Source organism: Zygosaccharomyces rouxii (genome assembly GCF_000026365.1).
Source record: "Zygosaccharomyces rouxii strain CBS732 chromosome D complete sequence".
NCBI lineage: Eukaryota > Fungi > Ascomycota > Saccharomycetes > Saccharomycetales > Saccharomycetaceae > Zygosaccharomyces > Zygosaccharomyces rouxii.
This window is the reverse complement of record NC_012993.1, coordinates 1,380,961-1,402,470: the sequence shown is the minus strand read 5'-3', so window position 1 is coordinate 1,402,470 and position 21,510 is coordinate 1,380,961. Positions and strand designations below refer to the sequence as shown.

General features: G+C 40.7%; 11 protein-coding genes and 1 non-coding gene across 12 annotated transcripts; 9 read left to right on the top strand and 3 right to left on the bottom strand.

Moving 5' to 3' along the window:
- Nucleotides 1-556: 556 nt before the first annotated feature.
- Nucleotides 557-955, bottom strand: ZYRO0D16918g (uncharacterized protein; the record flags this gene model as incomplete). Its single annotated transcript, XM_002497119.1, has 1 exon — nucleotides 557-955. One exon carries the CDS (start codon nucleotides 953-955, stop codon nucleotides 557-559), a length of 399 nt encoding a protein of 132 aa, XP_002497164.1.
- A 1,575-nt stretch (nucleotides 956-2,530) lies between these two features.
- On the top strand, nucleotides 2,531-2,917 carry ZYRO0D16896g (60S ribosomal protein eL34; the record flags this gene model as incomplete). The annotated part of the gene is made up of 1 exon (XM_002497118.1): nucleotides 2,531-2,917. One exon carries the CDS (start codon nucleotides 2,531-2,533, stop codon nucleotides 2,915-2,917), a length of 387 nt encoding a protein of 128 aa, XP_002497163.1.
- A 409-nt stretch (nucleotides 2,918-3,326) lies between these two features.
- On the top strand, nucleotides 3,327-4,859 carry FCY2 (purine-cytosine permease; the record flags this gene model as incomplete). The annotated part of the gene is made up of 1 exon (XM_002497117.1): nucleotides 3,327-4,859. The coding sequence occupies one exon, from the start codon at nucleotides 3,327-3,329 to the stop codon at nucleotides 4,857-4,859; it is 1,533 nt and encodes a 510-aa protein (XP_002497162.1).
- A 108-nt stretch (nucleotides 4,860-4,967) lies between these two features.
- DFG10 (putative polyprenol reductase) lies at nucleotides 4,968-5,687 on the top strand (the record flags this gene model as incomplete). The annotated part of the gene is made up of 1 exon (XM_002497116.1): nucleotides 4,968-5,687. One exon carries the CDS (start codon nucleotides 4,968-4,970, stop codon nucleotides 5,685-5,687), a length of 720 nt encoding a protein of 239 aa, XP_002497161.1.
- A 636-nt stretch (nucleotides 5,688-6,323) lies between these two features.
- On the top strand, nucleotides 6,324-9,746 carry NEO1 (aminophospholipid-translocating P4-type ATPase NEO1; the record flags this gene model as incomplete). Its single annotated transcript, XM_002497115.1, has 1 exon — nucleotides 6,324-9,746. One exon carries the CDS (start codon nucleotides 6,324-6,326, stop codon nucleotides 9,744-9,746), a length of 3,423 nt encoding a protein of 1,140 aa, XP_002497160.1.
- Nucleotides 9,747-9,972: 226 nt separating this feature from the next.
- Nucleotides 9,973-10,350, top strand: SNR17. Its single transcript, XR_002648405.1, has one exon. It is a non-coding gene; the product is annotated as a U3 RNA (small nucleolar RNA).
- A 206-nt stretch (nucleotides 10,351-10,556) lies between these two features.
- On the bottom strand, nucleotides 10,557-13,109 carry SYG1 (Syg1p; the record flags this gene model as incomplete). The annotated part of the gene is made up of 1 exon (XM_002497114.1): nucleotides 10,557-13,109. The coding sequence occupies one exon, from the start codon at nucleotides 13,107-13,109 to the stop codon at nucleotides 10,557-10,559; it is 2,553 nt and encodes an 850-aa protein (XP_002497159.1).
- A 500-nt stretch (nucleotides 13,110-13,609) lies between these two features.
- HIS1 (ATP phosphoribosyltransferase) lies at nucleotides 13,610-14,503 on the top strand (the record flags this gene model as incomplete). The annotated part of the gene is made up of 1 exon (XM_002497113.1): nucleotides 13,610-14,503. One exon carries the CDS (start codon nucleotides 13,610-13,612, stop codon nucleotides 14,501-14,503), a length of 894 nt encoding a protein of 297 aa, XP_002497158.1.
- An 811-nt stretch (nucleotides 14,504-15,314) lies between these two features.
- MET30 (ubiquitin-binding SDF ubiquitin ligase complex subunit MET30) lies at nucleotides 15,315-17,141 on the top strand (the record flags this gene model as incomplete). The annotated part of the gene is made up of 1 exon (XM_002497112.1): nucleotides 15,315-17,141. The coding sequence occupies one exon, from the start codon at nucleotides 15,315-15,317 to the stop codon at nucleotides 17,139-17,141; it is 1,827 nt and encodes a 608-aa protein (XP_002497157.1).
- A 388-nt stretch (nucleotides 17,142-17,529) lies between these two features.
- ZYRO0D16720g (CBM21 domain-containing protein) lies at nucleotides 17,530-18,684 on the top strand (the record flags this gene model as incomplete). The annotated part of the gene is made up of 1 exon (XM_002497111.1): nucleotides 17,530-18,684. One exon carries the CDS (start codon nucleotides 17,530-17,532, stop codon nucleotides 18,682-18,684), a length of 1,155 nt encoding a protein of 384 aa, XP_002497156.1.
- Nucleotides 18,685-19,318: 634 nt separating this feature from the next.
- Nucleotides 19,319-20,236, top strand: PIC2 (Cu/Pi carrier; the record flags this gene model as incomplete). Its single annotated transcript, XM_002497110.1, has 1 exon — nucleotides 19,319-20,236. The coding sequence occupies one exon, from the start codon at nucleotides 19,319-19,321 to the stop codon at nucleotides 20,234-20,236; it is 918 nt and encodes a 305-aa protein (XP_002497155.1).
- Nucleotides 20,237-20,337: 101 nt separating this feature from the next.
- AGE2 (GTPase-activating protein AGE2) lies at nucleotides 20,338-21,180 on the bottom strand (the record flags this gene model as incomplete). Its single annotated transcript, XM_002497109.1, has 1 exon — nucleotides 20,338-21,180. One exon carries the CDS (start codon nucleotides 21,178-21,180, stop codon nucleotides 20,338-20,340), a length of 843 nt encoding a protein of 280 aa, XP_002497154.1.
- Between the last annotated feature and the right edge of the window lie 330 nt (nucleotides 21,181-21,510).

Below are 21,510 nucleotides of genomic sequence, written 5' to 3'. Positions count from 1 at the left end.
TTGACCTTTAATTACTGGGTTTTTGACGTAGTTTGTTCCTTGTATGAGCCGTACATTAAGCAGGCCCAGTAAAGGGTGGTGATAGAGGAAAAATCACATGATATATGGTCATGTGAATATCACGTGTCTGGATCCACCTTTAGACGGGCTCTGTAGAGTTCCAGCTAGTCTTGGAGTACTGGATAGGAGGGTTCGATAGTTCTTACCTTTGAGTGGGACCTCCCTCCAGAAATAAGCAAGATGTCAGCTTTGTTGCGGTCACGTGATCTTCTTTGCACCGCGGCTATATTCTGGCCATTGTGGACCACAGAGGAAGTGTAGTGGATTTGAATTCGCATTTGGAACTCTATATCTGGACTCGCTTTACAGTTATGGTCCTTTTGTTGTATCTGCAGACAGTAGCGGCCAGCTCCGGAGCTGACCTGCAGCTAGAGTGAAAATAAGTTAAAAGTAAATGAATGTTGAATGCTATATAATTATACCTAAAAAACCGTAACTATGTCATGAAAACCGTAAACCCCAGTCTTTAACGCCATCAGAGCCCAGCTCTTTGCACTTAGATCAAATATTGCACAGCTGCAACACCAGTTGGCGGAACTTGGGCAGTTGCTGAGGTGGTAGGATACTGAGGAGACTTGGTGACAATAGATCTGGTAGAGCTTGGAGCGGCAGAGCTTGGCGCAGCAGGGGTAGCCACTTGTACTTCTCTCCTCCAAGCTTGAGTAGCACCACCAGCACCAGCTCCCTTGGCGCCAGCGCCAGCGCCAGAACCTTGCCCAGGGTAGATACTATTACCAGAACTTGCACCTGCACCAGCAGCTTGAGTGGGTTGCTGGATAGGATACAATGCAGATTCTGAGTATGGAGCAGTGCCGTTAACCGGAGCCGATAGGACCGCGCTATCAAAGGCGAAAACTGCCAAAACACTTAGCACTAAATTTGGAGTAAAGTACATGTTGTATTTCTCAGATTATTTTTATTTTCTCCAGGTTATTCCTGTGCTCTCAATTGTTTGCCTGTGCTTCTATAGCTTCAAAGATCAATCTCCATCCATTCCAATCATTCCGTTTTCTTTTATATGATTTTGATTGAACTCGTTAGAATTCCAATCGAATCGCATAAGTTTCACATTTGGCGTTGGCCGGTGAGCAAGCTTCGAAAATTGAACTTACTTGGCGATTTCCAAGGTGTCGAGGCATTCCTACCCAGTAATTTTTTTTTTCTAGTCGATGCTTGGTATGGGGGATGAACCCTGGATCGCAGTTTTTAGCAGTTTTTGAAATTTCGCGGCTTGGATTGAACCCATATCTATTGTTGACGTAGTTCTAGGTGATCCGAAGAGATCAGACTTTTCGTTTTCCTCGATTCAATCTGAGCCACGCGCTGGGTTTCTTTAGGAACTGGTCATAGCATAACGCCAATCATCTTAATTTTTCGCTCATCAACGTAATTCGCTTGGTCTGTACTAATTACTACTTTCGAAATCGTAATTGCTGATGATGTGGTTCTAGAACGGGTTACGTGACAGACATACATGTGACATGCTGGACTCTCTAGTAACAACGACAAGGGAGACCTGGGCTCATCTCAGATAAAAATGCTTGCTCCTTTTCGTTTCCGCCGCTTTCAACTGTCTAGTCTTTTTTTTTTTTTTCTCTTTTCTTTGACGTTGCTGTTCGAGCATTATCCCTTCACCAGCTGGAATTTTGCCATAACCAACTCCACTCCGTTGTTCATCGGAACCAGCAGTGCAGTCCTGATATCTCAGCCCGCAATTGGGCATGATTCTACTTATTAAAGTGTTCAGCAGACTAGCGGGACTGTGAAACTGTTCATCTGGTACATGAACGAGACCCGAAGGGGTTTGTCGGCTGGGTTAAGGCATAATTACGACGATCAAGACGAGACGTAGAATATGGGCTAAACCCTTGATTGCAATACGTTTAGTCCTTCATATGGACTGGCAGACTGTTACATGTCTCAGAAAGTCCGAAAGTCCGAAATCAAGCCATTCGTACTGTGTGATATTTTATGTTATCTTGTATAAGTAGCAGTATCATGTGCGCTTGGTATCACGTGACTAGTGCGCCTATCTTTCCTATCAAGCGTAATCTTATCAGGTCCTTGTCGCCAACTCTGCAAGATTAGATATTAGCCTTAGATATTAGCCTTAGATATTAGCATGTCTTAGTACGCATATTCCCACTCGCATACCGGAGATCTCCGGTGTGTGTAGGGTTAACCGGAGCCCTTTCCTTTTCCTTTTCCTTCTGCAATCTCCGAGGGCGAGACTCGCAAAAATTTGTTCGGTTAAAACACCCAGACCCGTTACGCAAAAACAGTCACTCATATTGCATCTCACGCTGCACGATCTGTTGACCGACGCAACCCACGCAAAAGAAAATTCCAGTCGGAAACCCGATGCCCATTGAATTTTTTCAATCTTATACTATTAACAGCGTAAGTGTAGTAATTATTACTGTGTTAACTACAATTTGGATTTGAAATAAGCTAAACCGTCAAACCAACCATGGCTCAACGTGTCACCTATAGGAGAAGAAACCCTTACAACACTCGTGCCAACAAGATCAGAGTCGTCAAGACTCCAGGCGGTGTGCTTCACTCTCAACACGTCAAAAAATTGGTGAACAGACCAAAATGTGGTGACTGTGGTAACGCTCTACCAGGTATCAAAGCCGTTAGACCAAGATCTTACGCAACTCTATCAAAGACCAACAAGTCCGTTTCTCGTGTCTACGGTGGTTCTCGTTGCGCAAACTGTGTCAAGGAAAGAGTTGTCAGAGCTTTCTTGATTGAAGAACAAAAGATCGTTAAGAGAGTTGTCAAGGAACAAACTGAAATCGCTAAGAGAGAAGCCGGTAAGTCTAAGTCTAAGAAGAACAACAAGAAGCGTTAAAATAGAATAGATACGTAACACAATCTCAATCAATCATTATTATAACATATAGTTAGTGTATTTTATCACTTTCTGTCACTTCTTCACTGTATTTCATTACTACTATTATTACAATATGATAACCACAAGAATTTTGCATTCTACTGTGCACAATATGTGTTGCAAAATGGGTCGGTTATCAGTTTGGTTCTTGTCGCCGTTGTTGCTAGTAGACTTTAAGAGGCAACCCGGTGGAATAGCCGTACGGTGATAAGGAAGAAAAATAATAAACTAGTCAAGAGATGAGGTAGTGAACAATTGTACGAAGCAATATAAAAAGAGCGTATATGAGATGGATTCGCTTGATCACCTCAATCCAGAATATGTCTTGCTTATACTATATGTGTAGATCTTTAGGTTTCTTACGACGATGGATAAGTTCGAGTTAGAGAAGCAGTCGCCAACGGTTACGGTCGTAGAAGATGGTGGATATACTGAAGAAGGTGGGTATACTGAAGAAGTTAAGCAGTCGCCTTTCAAGAAGTATATCCATTTTTTGATTCAAGGTGCAGAGACTAAGGGTGTTGAACCGGTAACCGACGACGAGAAGCATGGTGATTCAATTGTCAATAGTGCCTCCATGTGGTTTTCCGCCAACATGGTTATCGCAGCTTTTTCTATTGGTACTTTGGGCCCCATGATTTACGATCTAAATTTCGGCCAATGTGTGTTTATTATTATTTTCTTCAATATTCTGGGGAGTCTTGGTGTGGCATTCTTTTCGGGATTCGGTGCTGAATTTGGTCTTAGACAGATGATTCTGTCGAGATATATGGTTGGTAATTTGACCGCTAGAGTATTTGCCCTAATCAATATAGTTGCATGTGTTGGTTGGGGGGTTGTGAATACGATTGCATCGGCGCAATTGCTCGAAGTGGTTAATCAAGGTCCGCACCAATGTCCTCCATGGGCGGGCTGTCTTATAATTACGGGTGGTACTTTCTTTGTGACATTCTTTGGATACAAAGCTATCCACGTCTATGAAAAATATTCATGGATTCCAAATTTCGCAGTTTTCCTCGTTATCATTGCATGTCTAAAGAAGAATGGTTCATTTTCTAACGGACCATGGACTGGCGGTAAGACAACAGCAGGAAACGTCCTTTCATTTGGTAGTGCGGTATTTGGATTTGCAGCAGGTTGGACTACTTATGCTGCGGATTATACCGTTTATCTTCCTAGAAAGACTAACAAAGTTAAAATCTTTTTTTCACTATGTTTTGGACTTCTTTTCCCATTGTTCTTCTGTATGATCTTGGGAGCCGCTGCCGCCAGATGTACCGATAAAAATGCACTTTACATGGATAACTATCAAAAGCATTCAGTAGGTGGATTGATTTATGCGGTCTTGGTTCCAAAATCTTTACATGGTTTCGGTAGTTTCTGCTGTGTGGTCCTTTCATTGTCAACGATTGCTAATAATATTCCCAACATGTATACTATTGCTCTTTCAGCACAGGCATTATGGGGACCACTAACTCGTATACCACGTATTCTTTGGACAGCTGCTGGTAATGGTGCGGTATTGGGTATTTCAATTGCAGCCTATTACAAGTTTGATAATTTCATGCAAAACTTTATGGATTCCATTGGTTATTATCTAGCCATCTACTTGGCAATTTCATTATCTGAACATTTCATTTACAGAAAAGGGTTTAAAGGTTACAACGTTGACGACTGGAATAATTGGAACGGCTTACCAATTGGTATTGCAGGCTGTTGTGCGCTTTTCTGCGGTGGTGTCGGTGTTGCAGTTGGTATGGATCAAACCTATTGGGAGGGTGAAATTGGTAGAAAGATTGGTAAATACGGTGGTGATATCGGGTTTGAACTTGGTGCTGGATTTGCCTTCATAGTTTACAACCTATTGAGACCATTTGAAAAGAAATATTTTGGTCGTTAGTTCAATTCTGACTGCTCTTGTCAAACTGTTCATTTTGTATATTCATTAGTACATAGAAAGAAAGAAACAGTTAATCTTAAATCTCGCCTATACCGAACTGCCTCAACGATGATCGTTTGGTTACTCAGATCCACCTATATTGTTGGATTAATTTCCTTAATGGTGGCTAAATTTTTACTACCTGATTTTTTGCAATATGGCAAGACTTTAAAGCAGACCAAAGTTCCTAAGGGTATAAACCGTTGGATTCACTATACAGTACCCAAATACTACTTTTATCACTTTTATGTGATTTCAAGTTGCCTTTCAGCATTAACTTTGTGTGCATATCCACAATACGTGGTCGTCTGGTTGCTTCTATGCCATTCCTTAAGAAGACTCTACGAAACTCTATTCGTATCAGTACATAATGAACGCTCAAGAATGAATTGGTCTCATTATGTAGTAGGGTTGTGGTTCTATACTACATTACACATTATCCTCAACGTCGAGTTGTACAGAGGTAACATTGAGGTTCGCTTTCCAACAATGGCTCTAATGATATTTTGCATCGCTGGTTGGGATCAACATGAAAACCACAAAGTACTAGCAAGATTAATCAAATATTCTCTACCTCAGGAAAGATGCTTCCGTTGGGTATGCTGTCCGCATTACACTGATGAGATTTTAATCTACACAAGCCTTTTAGCGGCAAGTAAAGAGTTCATGTGGCCACTGATTTGGGTAGTGGCCAGTCTCAGTCTATCAGCTGCTGAATGTCAAAACTACTACGGAAGGAATTTTGGACCTCGTGTACCCAAATGGGCACTATTACCTTATGTTCTTTAAATTCAGGTGTTGTCGAATTTGTCGATATGGATATAAAGTTCTATACGCAGGCCCCATGATTATGACTAGCACGACAGAGGATTCTGTCAATTGAACCTTCCCTTCTCTCCAGTTAGGTTTTTCGCATTCGCAACTTTCACAATTTTAAGCGGACTTGGGCTTCCTTACCCAGGAGAGATTGGTATCAATTTGAAGCCAGAAATCTCAGTAATCGAGCAAAATTCCTAAATGGACTATTAAAATTTTACCTCTATTTTTATTGTAACATTTACTATTTGATGTTTTAAAATGGGAACCCGCCCACCTGAAGAAACATTCATCATTAAGTACGAAGGAACACTTCTAAAAGTTGGCACTATGGCCTTATAAGCCTACGACCTCAAAACTATTAACAGTTGGCTTCAATACTAAGTGAAAGGATCTTTGTGAGCTACTCACAGCTGGTTAGATCGAATTTACTCTAATAAGAGGCCAATCATAGTCAAAGGAATCTTTTTCAGGGCTCAGAAACTGCTGGTTTTTCCGCCTTTTCCTTGACACGTTTGTCTCTTACCTATCTCTACCGAGTGTCAGTGTGTGTGTCCAAAGATTTTTAATTGGGTTCCATCTGCGGAGTAATACTGTGCCATTGACCTGATGCCGTTGAGTTCACCTCACCGGCTTGCTGCTGATCTTCATTCTCCGAATTTGGGTCTATCGCATAATAAAAGTACGGATTCTTTTGATCTACAGTTTGACGATAATTTAGACAGGGCATTAGAAGATTTACAAGTACGTACAAGTACCCATTTGGAACGTACCGATCGCGAATTGGAAGAAGGTGAATCTGCGGAAAGTTTTGAATTGAGAACGATTAACGAAAACGATAGGGATCCCATGACCAGATCATCGGGAACCGGTGGTTCAGGAACTTTAGTTAATGATCCTTGGTTGTCAGATTCTGCCGAAGCAAACGAAGCACCTGCGATGGCAGGCTCTAACATATCGAGGAATGGGGTTATGTCAAGGATTTTATCACTTTTTCACGTTTCCCCCAGATATCGTTCATTGCCGGCCATTGAATTAAATGATAATCATACTGAAAGAGAAATTCATCCTGATACCACACCAGTTTACGACAGAAACAAATATCCAAGTAATGAAATTTCGAATGCAAAATATAATGCCTTTACTTTCCTACCCACATTACTTTATGAACAATTCAGATTTTTCTTCAATTTGTACTTCCTAATAGTGGCCCTTTCGCAAGCGGTTCCGGCTCTAAGGATTGGATATTTATCATCATATGTGGTTCCCTTAGCATTTGTGTTGACAGTTACAATGTCTAAAGAAGCCATGGACGACATTCAAAGGAGGAGACGTGATAATGAGATGAATAGTGAACCATACCATGTAATCAATAAACAAAAATTGGTTAAGAGTAAAGATTTGAAAGTAGGTGATTTGATTAGAATTTCAAAGGGTAACAAGTTACCAGCTGATGTGGTTTTATTACAGTCGAGTGAACCTTCAGGTGAAGCATTCATCAAGACTGATCAACTAGATGGTGAAACTGATTGGAAATTAAGAATAGCATGTCCCTTGACTCAGAATTTGTCTCCAGAGGATCTTTTGAATAAAATTAATATCACAGCCTCTGCACCTGAAAAATCTATTCATAAGTTTACAGGTAAAGTAAGTTACAAAGATTCCACTTCTCATCCATTGACAGTCGATAATACCCTTTGGGCAAATACTGTTTTAGCATCTAGTGGTAGTTGTATTGCTTGTGTGGTTTATACAGGTACTGACACAAGACAAGCAATGAATACGACTACACCAACAGTAAAGACAGGTCTACTAGAACTGGAAATCAACAGTATATCCAAGATACTGTGTATCTGTGTTTTTGTGTTATCATTTGGGTTAGTGGTGTTCAAGGGTTTCCATAATCATCTGTGGTACGTGGATATTATGAGATATTTAATTCTTTTCTCGAGTATCATTCCGGTTTCCTTAAGAGTTAATTTAGATTTGGCCAAATCTGTTTATGCTTATCAAATCCAACATGATAGCACTATCCCAGAAACAGTGGTGAGAACGAGTACCATTCCTGAAGATTTGGGTCGTATCGAATACCTTTTAAGTGATAAGACAGGTACTCTAACCCAAAATGACATGCAACTGAAGAAAATTCATTTAGGCACTGTTTCCTATACTCCGGATACTTTGGACATTGTATCTGATTATGTGCAATCCCTGATTTCTTCTAAAAGTGGTTCAGGGCCAACGACTGCAAGACGTGATAGAAGTACCCGCGTTCGTGATATGGTGGTCACTTTGGCTTTATGTCATAATGTTACACCGACTTTTGAAGATGATGAATTAACATATCAGGCAGCCTCCCCCGATGAGATTGCCATTGTGAAATTCACAGAATCTGTTGGTTTATCGCTTTTCAAAAGAGATCGCCATTCTATTACGCTGTTGCATGAGCATACTGGAAAGACTCTTGAATACAAAATATTACAAATTTTCCCTTTCAATTCTGATAGGAAACGTATGGGTATTATTTTACATGACGAGCAAAAGGATGAATATTGGTTCTATGAGAAGGGTGCCGATACTGTAATGACCAAGATTGTGGAAAAGAACGATTGGTTAGATGAAGAGACAGGGAACATGGCCCGTGAAGGTTTGCGTACTTTGGTCATTGGTCGTAAAAAGCTTACAGAGGAAAGCTATGAAGAATTTCAAAAGAAGTATGAAAGTGCTTCATTGTCAATGTTGAACCGTGATGAACAAATGTCTAACGTCGTTGGAGAATATTTAGAAGAAGATCTGGAACTTTTAGGTTTGACTGGTGTTGAGGATAAATTGCAAAAAGATGTGAAGGCCTCCATAGAGTTACTCAGAAACGCAGGTATAAAGATTTGGATGCTGACAGGTGATAAAGTGGAAACCGCACGTTGTGTTTCTATCAGTGCCAAATTGATCTCTAGGGGTCAATATGTCCATACTATTACCAAACTGGATAAACCGGAGGGTGCTCTTGGTCAACTGGAATATCTCAGATTAAACACTAATTCATGTTTAATCATTGATGGTGAATCGCTCTCTGTTTTCTTGTCTTACTACAGGGAAGAGTTCTTCGAAGTCGTATCCCGTTTACCTACCACGATTGCCTGTAGATGTACTCCACAGCAGAAGGCAGACGTCGCTCTAGTCATTCGTGAACTAACTGGAAAGCGTGTTTGTTGCATTGGTGATGGTGGTAATGATGTTAGTATGATTCAATGTGCAGATGTCGGTGTTGGTCTGGTTGGTAAAGAAGGTAAACAGGCATCACTTGCTGCTGACTTTTCTACCACTCAATTCTGTCACTTGACTGAACTGCTTCTATGGCACGGTAGGAATTCCTACAAGAGATCTGCCAAATTGGCGCAGTTTATCATGCACAGAGGCTTATTGATTTCAGTCTGTCAAGCAGTATATTCAGTCAGTTCTGGTTTTGAACCGATTGCTCTTTTCACTGGTTGGTTAATGGTTGGTTATGCTACCTGTTACACAATGGCCCCTGTCTTCTCTTTGACCTTGGATCATGACATAGATGAATCTTTGACCAAGACTTATCCAGAACTTTACAAAGATTTAACGGAGGGCAAGAGTCTCTCATATAAGACATTTTTCGTATGGGTTGCACTATCAGTTTATCAAGGGTGCATTATACAGGGTTCCTCTCAAGGTTTTACAAGTTTGAATGAAATTGACTTTTTGAAGATGGTAGCCATTGGATTCACGGCTTTAATTATAAATGAATTGATCATGGTTGCCCTCGAAATTTACACGTGGAATAAGACCATGCTGTTGTCAGAAATCTTAACACTAATACTATTCGTGGTTTCCGTTCCTTTCTTGGGAGAATACTTCGACATGAATTACATGACAAATCCAATTTATTTTGGACAGGTGGTATTCATTCTAGCCATGTCAATTTTCCCAGTATGGGCTGCTAAGGCTATTCATAGGAGGCTGAATCCACCAAGTTATGCAAAAGTTCAAGAGTTCTCGATTGTCTAGAGAACGAAAAACACAATATAGAACAAGAGATAATTATAATTGAAACGAGTCTGTAAATGATTTTATTATATATTTTTTCGGTATTCCTCGGAGATACTATGTGATGTACTCACTCACACGGCGAAAACGTTTCTTTGTCAACTAGGGTTTCCCATCTGAAAACATATAAAAAGGCAGGTAACGCTCGGTCTATTAATGCTTTTCTCTAGTTCCCTTTAAGGTCTGTATCGACGTACTTCAGTATGTAACCGCACTATATGGTGGCTTCCATAACCAAACCAATTATCCAACCATTCAATTTCCAGAGTTTCATTAACTAACACCCTCTACAGTAGGATCATTTCTATAGGAATCGTCACTCTTTGACTCTTCATAAGAGCCACTGAATCCAACTTGGTTGATGAGCGACGAAGCCCTTGTGCCCTAGAGTGAGAACCGATGTCGCTTGGTCCACAACCCTAAGCGGTTTGGCCATCGCATTTTTTGCCTCTTCACAACCTTTTCAATTTCGATTGCTAGGGTTTCTCAGGCGCGATGATCTTTGCCCTTTCTTAGATACTTCCTGGAAGCGTCGAGTTTGGGCGGGCGCAAGTGGCAGTCTGACAAGTTAATCATTATATCTTTTCCCCCTTATACCATCTAATCAAAGGTTTGATTGTGGTAAAAGAGAGATGAGAATAATTTTTATTCTAGATATTTAGCTTTAGAAATTCTATACATTGGCGGATTATTAACAACTGGTCCTCAGTATTGTTGCATGCGTAAAGCCTTATATATATGTGTATATATATAGTGAAGATATAAAGAGGGTTATGTAAAGCTTTCAGTTTCAGATTCGCTGTCAGAGTCTTGTCCCCTCCAATTATTATCAGAGGAAAACGTTGGTGGTCTTTGAAAATCACCAGCATGGGCCCAAGGAATAGACTTAGAAAGACTGTCAAATACACCGGTCTTCCTTCTCAACATCGAATGGTAAGCGGCAATTGGTTCTTCCAATGTGGATGCTAAATTGGACAAAGATATGGAATCGATGGCTGTAGAATCTCTACCCAATAACTCTGAATCTTCAGAAGAGTCGTATACTGGGTAAGGCAATGGCGATTCTCCATTGACTTTGAAAAGATGAACATTTGCAACGTGTTCGTTCTCCACACGGAAAATAATCCATATAAATCTTCTAACCGCTTCAGTCAGTGCAAGGATAAAAGAGGTCTTGGCACTCTGTTGAATAGTTTTGGGGGCCACTGCATAAACGATCCATTGGAATCTAATTGCCACATCCAAAATCATAGCCATATAATAGACGAACTTGCCTTTGAGAGAATATTTACCAGTCTTCCAATTCTTTTTACCTGCCAAATATAGGTCATTCCTTAAGAACCAATTTTGATGGGCAGTCTGGAACAAGGACCAATCCATGATTAAATCCCAACCTGCAGCCACAACAGCATAGAGTGCAGCAAACAGTATGAAAGGCGCTCTGACACTCGGAGAGTGACCAGAAAGCCTATAAGCACATAAGGATCCATAATAGGCGACACCGAGAGCATATTTAAATGCATTCAAAAGATGAGGAAACCAATCACCAGAATCACCAAATCTTCTCAAACATTGCATAAATCTCCAGTAATTCGGGATACATGACATGATGTTCACAGCCTTAGAATGTGAAGAGCCACATTGATTATTTGGAGTGGAAGAATAGACGCAAAAAAACATGGCAATATCTGACATAGAATATGTTAAAGAACAGACGATATCACCAATGAAGAAATCACCAAATTCCACAGGGTACAATCCAGAAAATATGAGTCGGAAAAGTGTAACGAAAATCCATTTCCTCATACCAATAACTTTATCCCAGTATGGAATAATACCATTCGGGCAGATGAATAAGAATAGGATCACACCTAAGTAGATGAATCCGCACGGTGTGATGTGTTGCCAATGGAAACTGATGATTGCACATATAGCACACGGTACCACCAGGAAAGTTAAGAAATATAACTGTAATGAAATGGCACTTGTTGCGAAGTCGTTATTGAAGAGCTGAGTCCCATTTTTAGAATGGAACTCTCCCAGCATGATGAACCTGTAGTTAATACCTATTCTATGCCAAATAAAACAATCTAATTGGAAAAGTGTTGCCAACAATAAAATCATGTACCAACCGCCCCAAAGTGGGAATAAAATCTTATGGATCATAAAATTGCCCTGTCTGTAGAAAAATGCCAGATACAAAGTATAGGTTATTAAGGCTGTTGATACTCCAATACCTATACCGGAAAAGAACATCTGTACAATCGCTCTATTATTCCGGTGGATCATCTGTTCATTTAAAGTATATTGCACACTCAGTTTCTTCAGCCTCTTGTTATGTCTTTTTTGAGCAGAATCTGAGGACGCTAAGTCCTTGGTATACCATTCAGTCGTTTTATTTTCCCAAAATATTATTGGATCTTCAGTCTCATCAGAAACTCTAACTTTACCCGTTGCCTGTGCTGAAGTAGTCTGTTGCATGCGTTGGGTCATGAGCGTTACGCTTGCATGAACGTGCTTAAAGAGGGGATAGTTATTTTTGGCATAGTCCATCATATTCACCAACTCCTCTGTTTTACAAGTTTTATCGAATTTCTTTACCATCTTACGAAAACCTGTAACGTTTAAATCTCTGAAAGTTTTCACCAATTGCAAGTAGTTGTAAAAATCGATTAGTGCATCGCTAAGTAACTTCTTGGCCTGATCTGAAGTTACTGGTAGGGAAGCCCTATTAAATGTTTCTCTACCTCTGTGACTGCTTTTCTCCTTCCAGACGCCCGTTAATCCTTTGGGCCAACTAGGCCATAAATCGTTTTTAACTAGCAGTTCCTTGAGACGACGCAAATAATGTCGCCAAATTCTTTTGGCATTTTCATCTACTGCCCCAATACTACCGTACTGCTTGGTTATACCGTCCATTTGAGAAAGATTCCTTAATTCTAATTCATTATCCCGTTGTCTTCGATAAAATAATATTTGATGTTGTAATACCACAAAGGTTTTCTTTGACTGTTCCAGCAACCAAAGGTAAAATTCATTAGCTTTGTTTAACTCTTCTTCAATTAACCAATTCTCCAAGAAATCTTTGGTACATTGTCGTTGTAAGAAAGTGTAACTTTTAACCATTTGACTAGATCTGGATCTGGCCGATCGCTGTGAATAACGACTTACATTAGATGACGAGCCTTCACTGTTTAACTGATCAATCTCCAAACTCAAAATCTTCTTGCATTCCTTGAGTCTTTTCTTACCTGCCTTGTAGTCAATGTACTTATCCCTCCATTCCGGGACAGCTGATTCATTTAAATGGTCGCCAAACTTCATAGCACCAGTTCAAACGCAAGCGGAGAATTGCTCTAGCACTTGTCGAGATAGGAAATAGGAAGAGATAGGGTAGAATAGTAGAAGTCTTGGCCTTTAACGGTTGCGATGACTTCTTTTATAGCATGGTTTCTTGGTACTTTGATAGTTCGGACCTTTCCTCCCATACAAATTTCAGCCCTATATAAGCACCACGTGTTGTACACGTGGGAAATTTGGTCCCGTGATTATCACGTGTTATACTCACCAGAATTTTGGAGATCAGAGCTCTTGTGACATTCCAGCACCTTTAGTACACACTGATAGTCCTCTCTAGTGCTCTGCTTACCGCCCACGTTCTTTATGCTATCCCATGTCAAGTATCGCATCAGATGCTTTTTTTTTTTCTTTTTTTTGTCGATCTTTTTCTCTTTTCAACATCCACTGAAAAATTTCAATTCAAGTGAAGAAAACTCCTAACTACTGTCGAACATTGTAGGAAACCAGAACATTTAAGAATAGCGATGGATTTAGTTAATCACTTGACCGACAGATTGTTGTTTGCTGTCCCTAAAAAAGGTAGACTGTACGAAAAATGTGTTACCATTTTGAAGGAATCCGATATTAAATTCCGTAGATCAGAAAGATTGGACATCGCGCTATGTACCAACTTGCCAATCGCCTTGATCTTTTTACCAGCTGCCGATATTCCAGTCTTTGTCGCTCAAGGTAGATGTGATTTGGGTATTACAGGTATTGATCAAGTCCATGAAGCTGGTGTTGAAGTTGACACACCAATAGATTTACAATTTGGTAGCTGTAGACTACAAATTCAAGTTCCTGAAAATGGACCTTACAAGAAACCTGAACAGCTAATTGGTAAGACAATCGTGTCAAGTTTCACCAAATTGACATCTCAATATTTCGCTCAATTGGAAGGTACTACCGTGGATAAGATGACAACTAAGGTTGTGTTCGTTGGTGGATCTGTGGAAGCCTCATGTGCCCTTGGTGTTGGTGATGCAATTGTAGATTTAGTGGAGAGTGGTGAGACTATGCGTGCTGCAGGATTAACTGACATCTCAACTATTTTAAACACAAGTGCGCATTTAATCGAATCGAAAAATGCCACAAGCAACTCTGATTTAATCGCTACAATCAAGTCTCGTATTGAAGGTGTAATGACAGCCCAAAAATATGTTTACTGTAACTACAATGCTCCAAGAGAAATTTTGGATAAGGTGTTGCCTATCACCCCAGGTAGAAGAGCTCCAACCATTTCCCAAATTGATGATGCAGGTTGGGTTGCAGTATCTTCAATGATTGAGCGTTCCAAGAAAGGTCTAATCATGGATGAACTTAAGAGGAGAGGTGCAGCTGATATCATGGTTTTCGAAATCTCTAATTGCCGTGTATAATTGTGTGTAGACTTTTAATGATAGAATGTTAAGTGTGAAGGCAGTGTGAGCGAGAATGACTCATAGTGTATAGTGGCCGCTGGCCCACGTGATCTTTGGCACCCGAGAGTCCAGTAACACTATTACGGTTTTTCTTATTATACAGTGAGAGTCCTACTCTGTGGTTCCTTGTCTTAAAGACTCCCCCTCCTGGTGGTCGCTGGCGGCTAATTACTACTGCTTTTTAGATTCTTCACTGGCTTGGGCGCTAAAAAAATGTGTCAAATTAAAATCACATCGTACGGCAAGTTGCATTATCTACGATCGCTATGTACAGAACCATCTAATGAGGACTAAAGACCGTCCGTATTTGTCCGGCGTATGTGTGTGCTTAAAGCCGCAGTAATGTTGAGGAGGAGAGAGCACTAACACTACTGCTGCTTGGTGAAAATACTATGGTTACGGCGCAATGGGGAAGATCCGTATAACATGATCCATAGCACGTGACTCGAGAAGATCTGTTTCTTTTACACTCTTCCATGCCGCCTACAACGGACCCCCATCGATATTAGGCTCAATCCATAAGCGCTTCTTTCGAGCTGCTCGGTGGTTGTATTCATCTCTACGAATTTTCTCAATATGATACCAATTCCAACCATTCTTTAATATTCGAATTTGAAAAGCGGCTCCACTCTCCGTGTCTAATGACTTTCGAGCCACAGTTTGAACTCATCTTCGGAAATCATCATGCAATTACTGTTAAGGTCTTAACATATTTAATCGAGAGCTGCAATTACATGGGGAAGGTAACATTTTTTTATATGGTAATGTGATGACTCTACAAGCTGATTCCATTGATTCAAGTGCTTCTAATAGTAGTAGAAACGAGAACAATAATTTGAGGATGAGTATTAGTGAGGATGAGAGTGCTATGTCGGATCTACATGAATCAAAGAGATCACATAAGGATAGCAATAAAGGCGGTGGTGGTGATGATGGTGAACCCACTAGAAAGAAATCTAAAAGTAATGGCAGTTTAAATGTTAGGATGGTTAAACTGCCGCAGTTTAATCTACAAAAATTTTGTTATAGACATAATCCCGACGTTCAGTCATCTCCAACACATACTGATTGCTATAAGCAGGACCTGCAACGATTTAAACAAGTTAATGATGAAATTTCCAAACTGTCGTCTGCACAACAGAGTGAAGTTCACCATGTTGTTTCTACATATACCAAATCCAATGATAAAATGAGAAAGTTGATTTTAGATGGAATACTTACAGGCAGTTGCTTCCCGCAACTGTCGTACGTGGCGTCAGAAGTACAGAGAATGATCAAGATTGATTTTATTAGCACGTTACCGATCGAGTTGTCGTTAAAGATCCTCTGTTACCTGGATTGTCAGTCGCTTTGCAATGCCGCAAGAGTTTGTAGAGGATGGCAAGTTCTGGCAAACGATGACAAAGTTTGGTATCGAATGTGTGAACAACACATTGATCGTAAGTGTCCAAATTGTGGTTGGGGGCTGCCGCTTTTGCATATGAAGCGAGCAAGAGCACCACAGCAGAGTGATTGCGGAGGGAAAGTTACAACGCCATGGAAAGTTATCTATAGAGATAGATTCAAAGTGGAATCGAATTGGAGAAAAGGAACATGTTTGATAAAGGAGTTCAAGGGCCATATGGATGGTGTATTAGCATTGCAATTTAATACGAGGTATCTTTTCACCGGCTCTTACGACTCGACAATTGCCATATGGGATCTTTGCACCGGCAGATTGGTCAGAAGGCTCTCAAGTCATACCGACGGTGTCAAGGCCCTTTATTTTGATGATCAAAAGTTAATAACGGGATCCCTGGATAAAACCATTAGAGTTTGGAATTATCTGACGGGTGAATGCATTTCCACTTATAGAGGTCATACGGACAGTGTACTAAGTGTGGATTCCTACAAAAAGATAATTGTATCAGGTAGTGCCGACAAGACAGTTAAAGTTTGGCACGTAGAATCAAGAACGTGTTATTCATTGAGAGGTCATACAGAATGGGTTAACTGCGTGAAGCTTCACCCAAAGAGTTTCCTTTGTTTTAGTTGTTCTGACGACACCACAATCCGTATGTGGGATATCAGGACTAATGTTTGCCTGAAGGTCTTTAGAGGGCATCTGGGGCAAGTGCAGAAAGTAGTTCCGCTAACCATTATTGATTCGGAGAATTTGGTCGTAGACGACAAGGCAGAAGACGACGGAGAGGAACAAGGAGACGACGAAAATGCACAGGATGTACTTACCGAGAATTTACCATATCCAACACATCTGCTATCGTGCTCCTTGGATAATACCATTAAGTTATGGGATATAAAGAAGGGCCGTTGTATAAGGACTCAGTTCGGTCACGTGGAGGGTGTATGGGACCTCGCTGCAGACAATTTCCGTATTGTAAGTGGGTCCCATGACGGTAAAGTTAAGGTTTGGGACTTACAGAGTGGGAAATGCATTCATACTTTCCAAGGTAAATCCCTTGAACAGAGATCAGACGGTACGGAACCTGCTGTCCATAAAGTGGCCCCTATTGCCTGTGTAGGTATCGGAGACTCGGAATTCTTTAGCGGTGATGAGTTGGGTTACGTAAAAATGTACAAATTTGATGAGGATTAATGAAACGCCAGTTACTATTGTTATCGCTCCCGTATTCTCAATCGATCTGGATTGAGTTAGATTGACCTATCTGGTGACACATTCCTGTTTTTTGATGCCCCTAAGGTACAAACAAGGGTCCTGACTTCTTTTTTTCTCCCATGAGACAATCACCCCAAAGGGCAAGGACAAGAAGAGACAGCAAGTAGGATAAAACTACAACAAAACAGAGGTTGAGCATTCACAGACGTGGATTTCGATAGAGTGATATTGTAGAACAAGAGGGAAGCCCAAGCATTTGGGAAGTTGAGGTGTTGTTGTCGTTGTTGTTGTTGTTTCCCGTTTCCCTAAGGTGCCTGTGTTTGTCTGTGTGTGTGTGTGTGTGTGTGCTTGCTAAGGTTTCCCATTGATGTATACGAAATCACAAAGCGGGAACCAGGAGAATGGTGGGTTGGGTCCATTGGAAGGTAAGAACGGAGAAAGCAGTAACACCACGGATCAAGATTCTAGGAATGGATTGTTATCAAGACGTGCCAATGCACCTTCTGTAGGACCATTGAGCTCACTTGATTTGCTGCATAAACCACCACAAGGTCTTGCATCGCCCAATTTGTACACAGATGAGGAGATTGCGAAGAATACAGACTTGAACAAAAAATTGGGAGGTTCTTCGGCTTCCTCCGCCGTCACATCCAAGAGCTCATCGTTAAATTCATCTTTGGGCCCCCTAGACGTATCCTTTGTCGACGAAGCACCACTGCCCATATACAAAAAAGATGGCGGATTGGTTAAAAGTTCATTAAAAAATAGGTCCAAGTCCCTACCGACCTCGCCTTACATTAGAGATGTTCCCCAGCGTTTTGCTTTGCAGCGGTCCAAAAGTGTCCATTTTGACCAGAGAACTCCTGTCAAATATTTCGAATTGGATGAAAGCCCGTTAGCTTCCGTCAGTCGTGAAGGTGAAGTGGAGGAGATAAGTTTTCAACATAAGGGTGTAGGACTCTTGCAGGAAGCGGAACCGCCACAACCACAAGAACCTCCTAAACCATTGCGCAAATCCAAGAGGTTTGACGCTTTAAACAAGGTGAAGCAAATTCCAAAGATACAGGGTCTTTACCCATCAAACTTCCCAGTAATAAGCAGCAGAGACCCTAAAGTGTTACAATTAAACGTTTTTCTGAGTCTATCAAGGGATAAACAAGTCTTTTTACAGGATTTAGCATTGCATGTATTTAGACGAGGGGCAAGTGTTGAAGGTAAAGTAATGGTTAAAGACTTGTCTTACCACAAGAGGGTCGCTGCACGATATACATGGGATGGTTGGAATACCGTACATGAAGTCGAATGCATCTATGTGTGTAGTGGTGAAAGGTATCTACCAGGTACAAATACCGACATGTTCAGCTTTATGCTTGAAAAACCTGACAAATCTCTCAAATTACAGTTGTGTATACAGTACGTGGCAAGGATCGAAGGACGCAGACAAGAATTTTGGGATAATAATGAGAATCAGAACTACGAGCTGGAAGTGGTAACAGATAGCTTTAGAGACCCATTCGCATAGAAGATGTGATATCTCTCCGGGTAATTCATTCGGTCGGTCGGTCGGTCGGTCGGTCGGTCGGTTCGCTCCATGAAGTATTTCTTACACGGAAGGTACAAGAAAAGAAGCCTTGTTGTTATCTGAACAACTTCAATGTACTATAAATCAAAGCATCATGGAGGATTTGCAGCTTTTTTTAAGTGTATTCGTTAGCTTTGCAGCTGTGTACTACCTACTGCATAGGAGTACGATCAACAGTTATAGCGTTGAAATGCCGGGACTGCAGTAGAAGGTATTTCAGTTTTATGGTTGTGTTTTTTGTTTTTTTTTTGTAGAACTAGTTATTCGTATTACTGGTTGAATTGCGAATTGAATCGATTCATATCAAGATACTAAGTAGGTTGTTTTAATTGGAGATTTATGTGTAACTTGAGGCATCTCGCGTGTAGAGGGAGGGTATGTGCCTATTCGGTTCACCCCCTAGCGTCCATCGGTTCATCGGTTTCCAACCTCGATGAGTTCCAATGCTGCTTAATGGCTCAAAACTTGCTATTTCCGCAACATATAAAGGAGTAGCATTAAGGATGGATCGTTCGAAGTTCGAAAACTTTGGTACGGTTACCCAGTAACGCTAATAGCAATTAGGACTGTTGTGATGTCTGAAAAACCCTCTCACAAGATTCAACTTTATTCTAATGAATTTTATACAGCATGTACCCTTGGAGGTATAGTTGCTTGTGGACCTACTCACTCGAGTGTGGCACCCTTAGATTTGGTTAAATGTCGTCTTCAAGTGAATCCCGCTCTTTACAAGTCGAATCTTGATGGCTGGAAGTCCATCATCAGAAATGAAGGTTTCAAAAAAATCTTTACTGGTATTGGTGCAACTTTTATTGGATATTCGTTACAAGGTGCTGGTAAATATGGTGGTTATGAATACTTCAAACACTTCTACACCAATAATGTCGTGAGCCCCGATCTGGCCAAACGTCATTTAACTAGTGTGTACCTATGTGCATCTGCAACTGCCGAATTCTTGGCGGATATCATGCTATGTCCCTTCGAGGCCATTAAGGTCAGACAGCAGACGACTATCCCTCCGTTCTGCAACAATGTTTTCCAAGGTTTGTCCAAGGTTTACAGTATGGAAGGTCTGTCGGGTTTCTACAAGGGTATAGTGCCTCTATGGTGTAGACAAATCCCTTATACGATGTGCAAGTTTACATCTTTTGAAGAGATTGTTCAAGCCATTTATAGAAGAATCCCCACGCCAAAGGAGCAATTGTCATCGTTATCACAAATTTCCGTTAGTTTCCTGGGTGGTTATCTCGCTGGTGTTCTCTGTGCAGTTGTTTCCCATCCCGCTGATGTTATGGTTTCGAAGATCAACTCTGAAAAGAAAGAAGGAGAATCAATGATCCACAGTTCCAAGAGAATTTACAAGGCTATTGGATTCGGCGGATTGTGGAATGGGTTAATGGTCAGAATAGTGATGGTTGGTACTTTGACATCATTCCAATGGTTAATTTACGATTCATTTAAAGTCAAAATTGGATTACCAACGACAGGTTAAGCAGGTTCGAAGAAAGAAGAAAAAATAGAAGAGAAAAAAAAAAAATGAAATAGATTTTATATTGCTTTATTATTCTTATTCGTATTCGTGTTCTTATTTTATTATGTCCAAACGTTCTTAAACAGTTCGTTGTCCTCTAAGCTACTTGTGGAGGCATTTGTACCGTTGCCAGCGGCAAAGCTAGCCGTTGGTGATGCTAAATTTGGTGTCGTTGTGGTGGCTACAGATTCTGTCGACGTACCCATACTAGATCTCGATCCCTGCGGCTTAGCGTAAAGGGAAAGAATGGATTTCTTTAAATCTGGCCTTTCAGAGATACCAGTTCTCCTCGAAGCCGTTGACGGTGTAGATGCATTTGTAGTTTGACTTTGACCTTCACTGACAGTCTCCTTGACCTTGGGCATGGACAGCAACTGTAAATTCAAAACACTTGATGAAGTACTATGCGTATTGTTGTTCTGCTGATCTGCATGATCCTCCATACTAATCAATTCATTTGCGGATCCTGATTTCATTGAGAGTGGAGTGGGCGAAGCTTCTGCCGGTGGTGATTCAGTCGCAGTTTCCTTTGGGGTACCTATCCATTTTTTATGCTCGTATTTGTTTCTAATGAAATTTTGTAATTTGTTTGTATCCAGGATTGGCCGCCTCAACTCTTCAGGTGTTTTTGCCTCGAAAATTTTATTGGCTTCCCTATTAGATCTCATCTTGACCAAATTAATCAAATGCTCCTCTTGCCAAATGTCTAAGTCAACAGACTTAACTTTACTGATATGTGTACCTAGCGATCGGTGTACACCTGCGCATTTGATACAAACGAAAACGCCCAATGACCACGATGCCCATCTTGGATGTGATGAATTCTTACAATCTGCACAGAATGAATTCCCTGGATCTCTTAATAGACCATTTAATGCCTTCTTAACTTTGGGAGGTGTCGACATGATCTGAAAAATGGTTGTTTCTCGACCAAATGGAGTCGTATGGAGATGAAAAGACCGGGATTAGAATTGTTGGAATTGAGAGAATGCGACAAAATTAAATATCTACTCCAGAATGCTCTTCTCAATTCGATATGCAAGTTTCTTAGGTTTGTATTTTCGCAATACTTGTATAGTGTAAACTTGCTAAAATGAATGTTCCGTTTGTAGCGAGTGATTGAACAGGGAAAAAAAAAGCTACAAAAAAAAAAAGTTTCGAAGGGACTATTAGCAAAGTAAACTACAGAGTTCGATTATAAAATTGAGTCCATAAGAGTCGTTAGTGAATCGTTA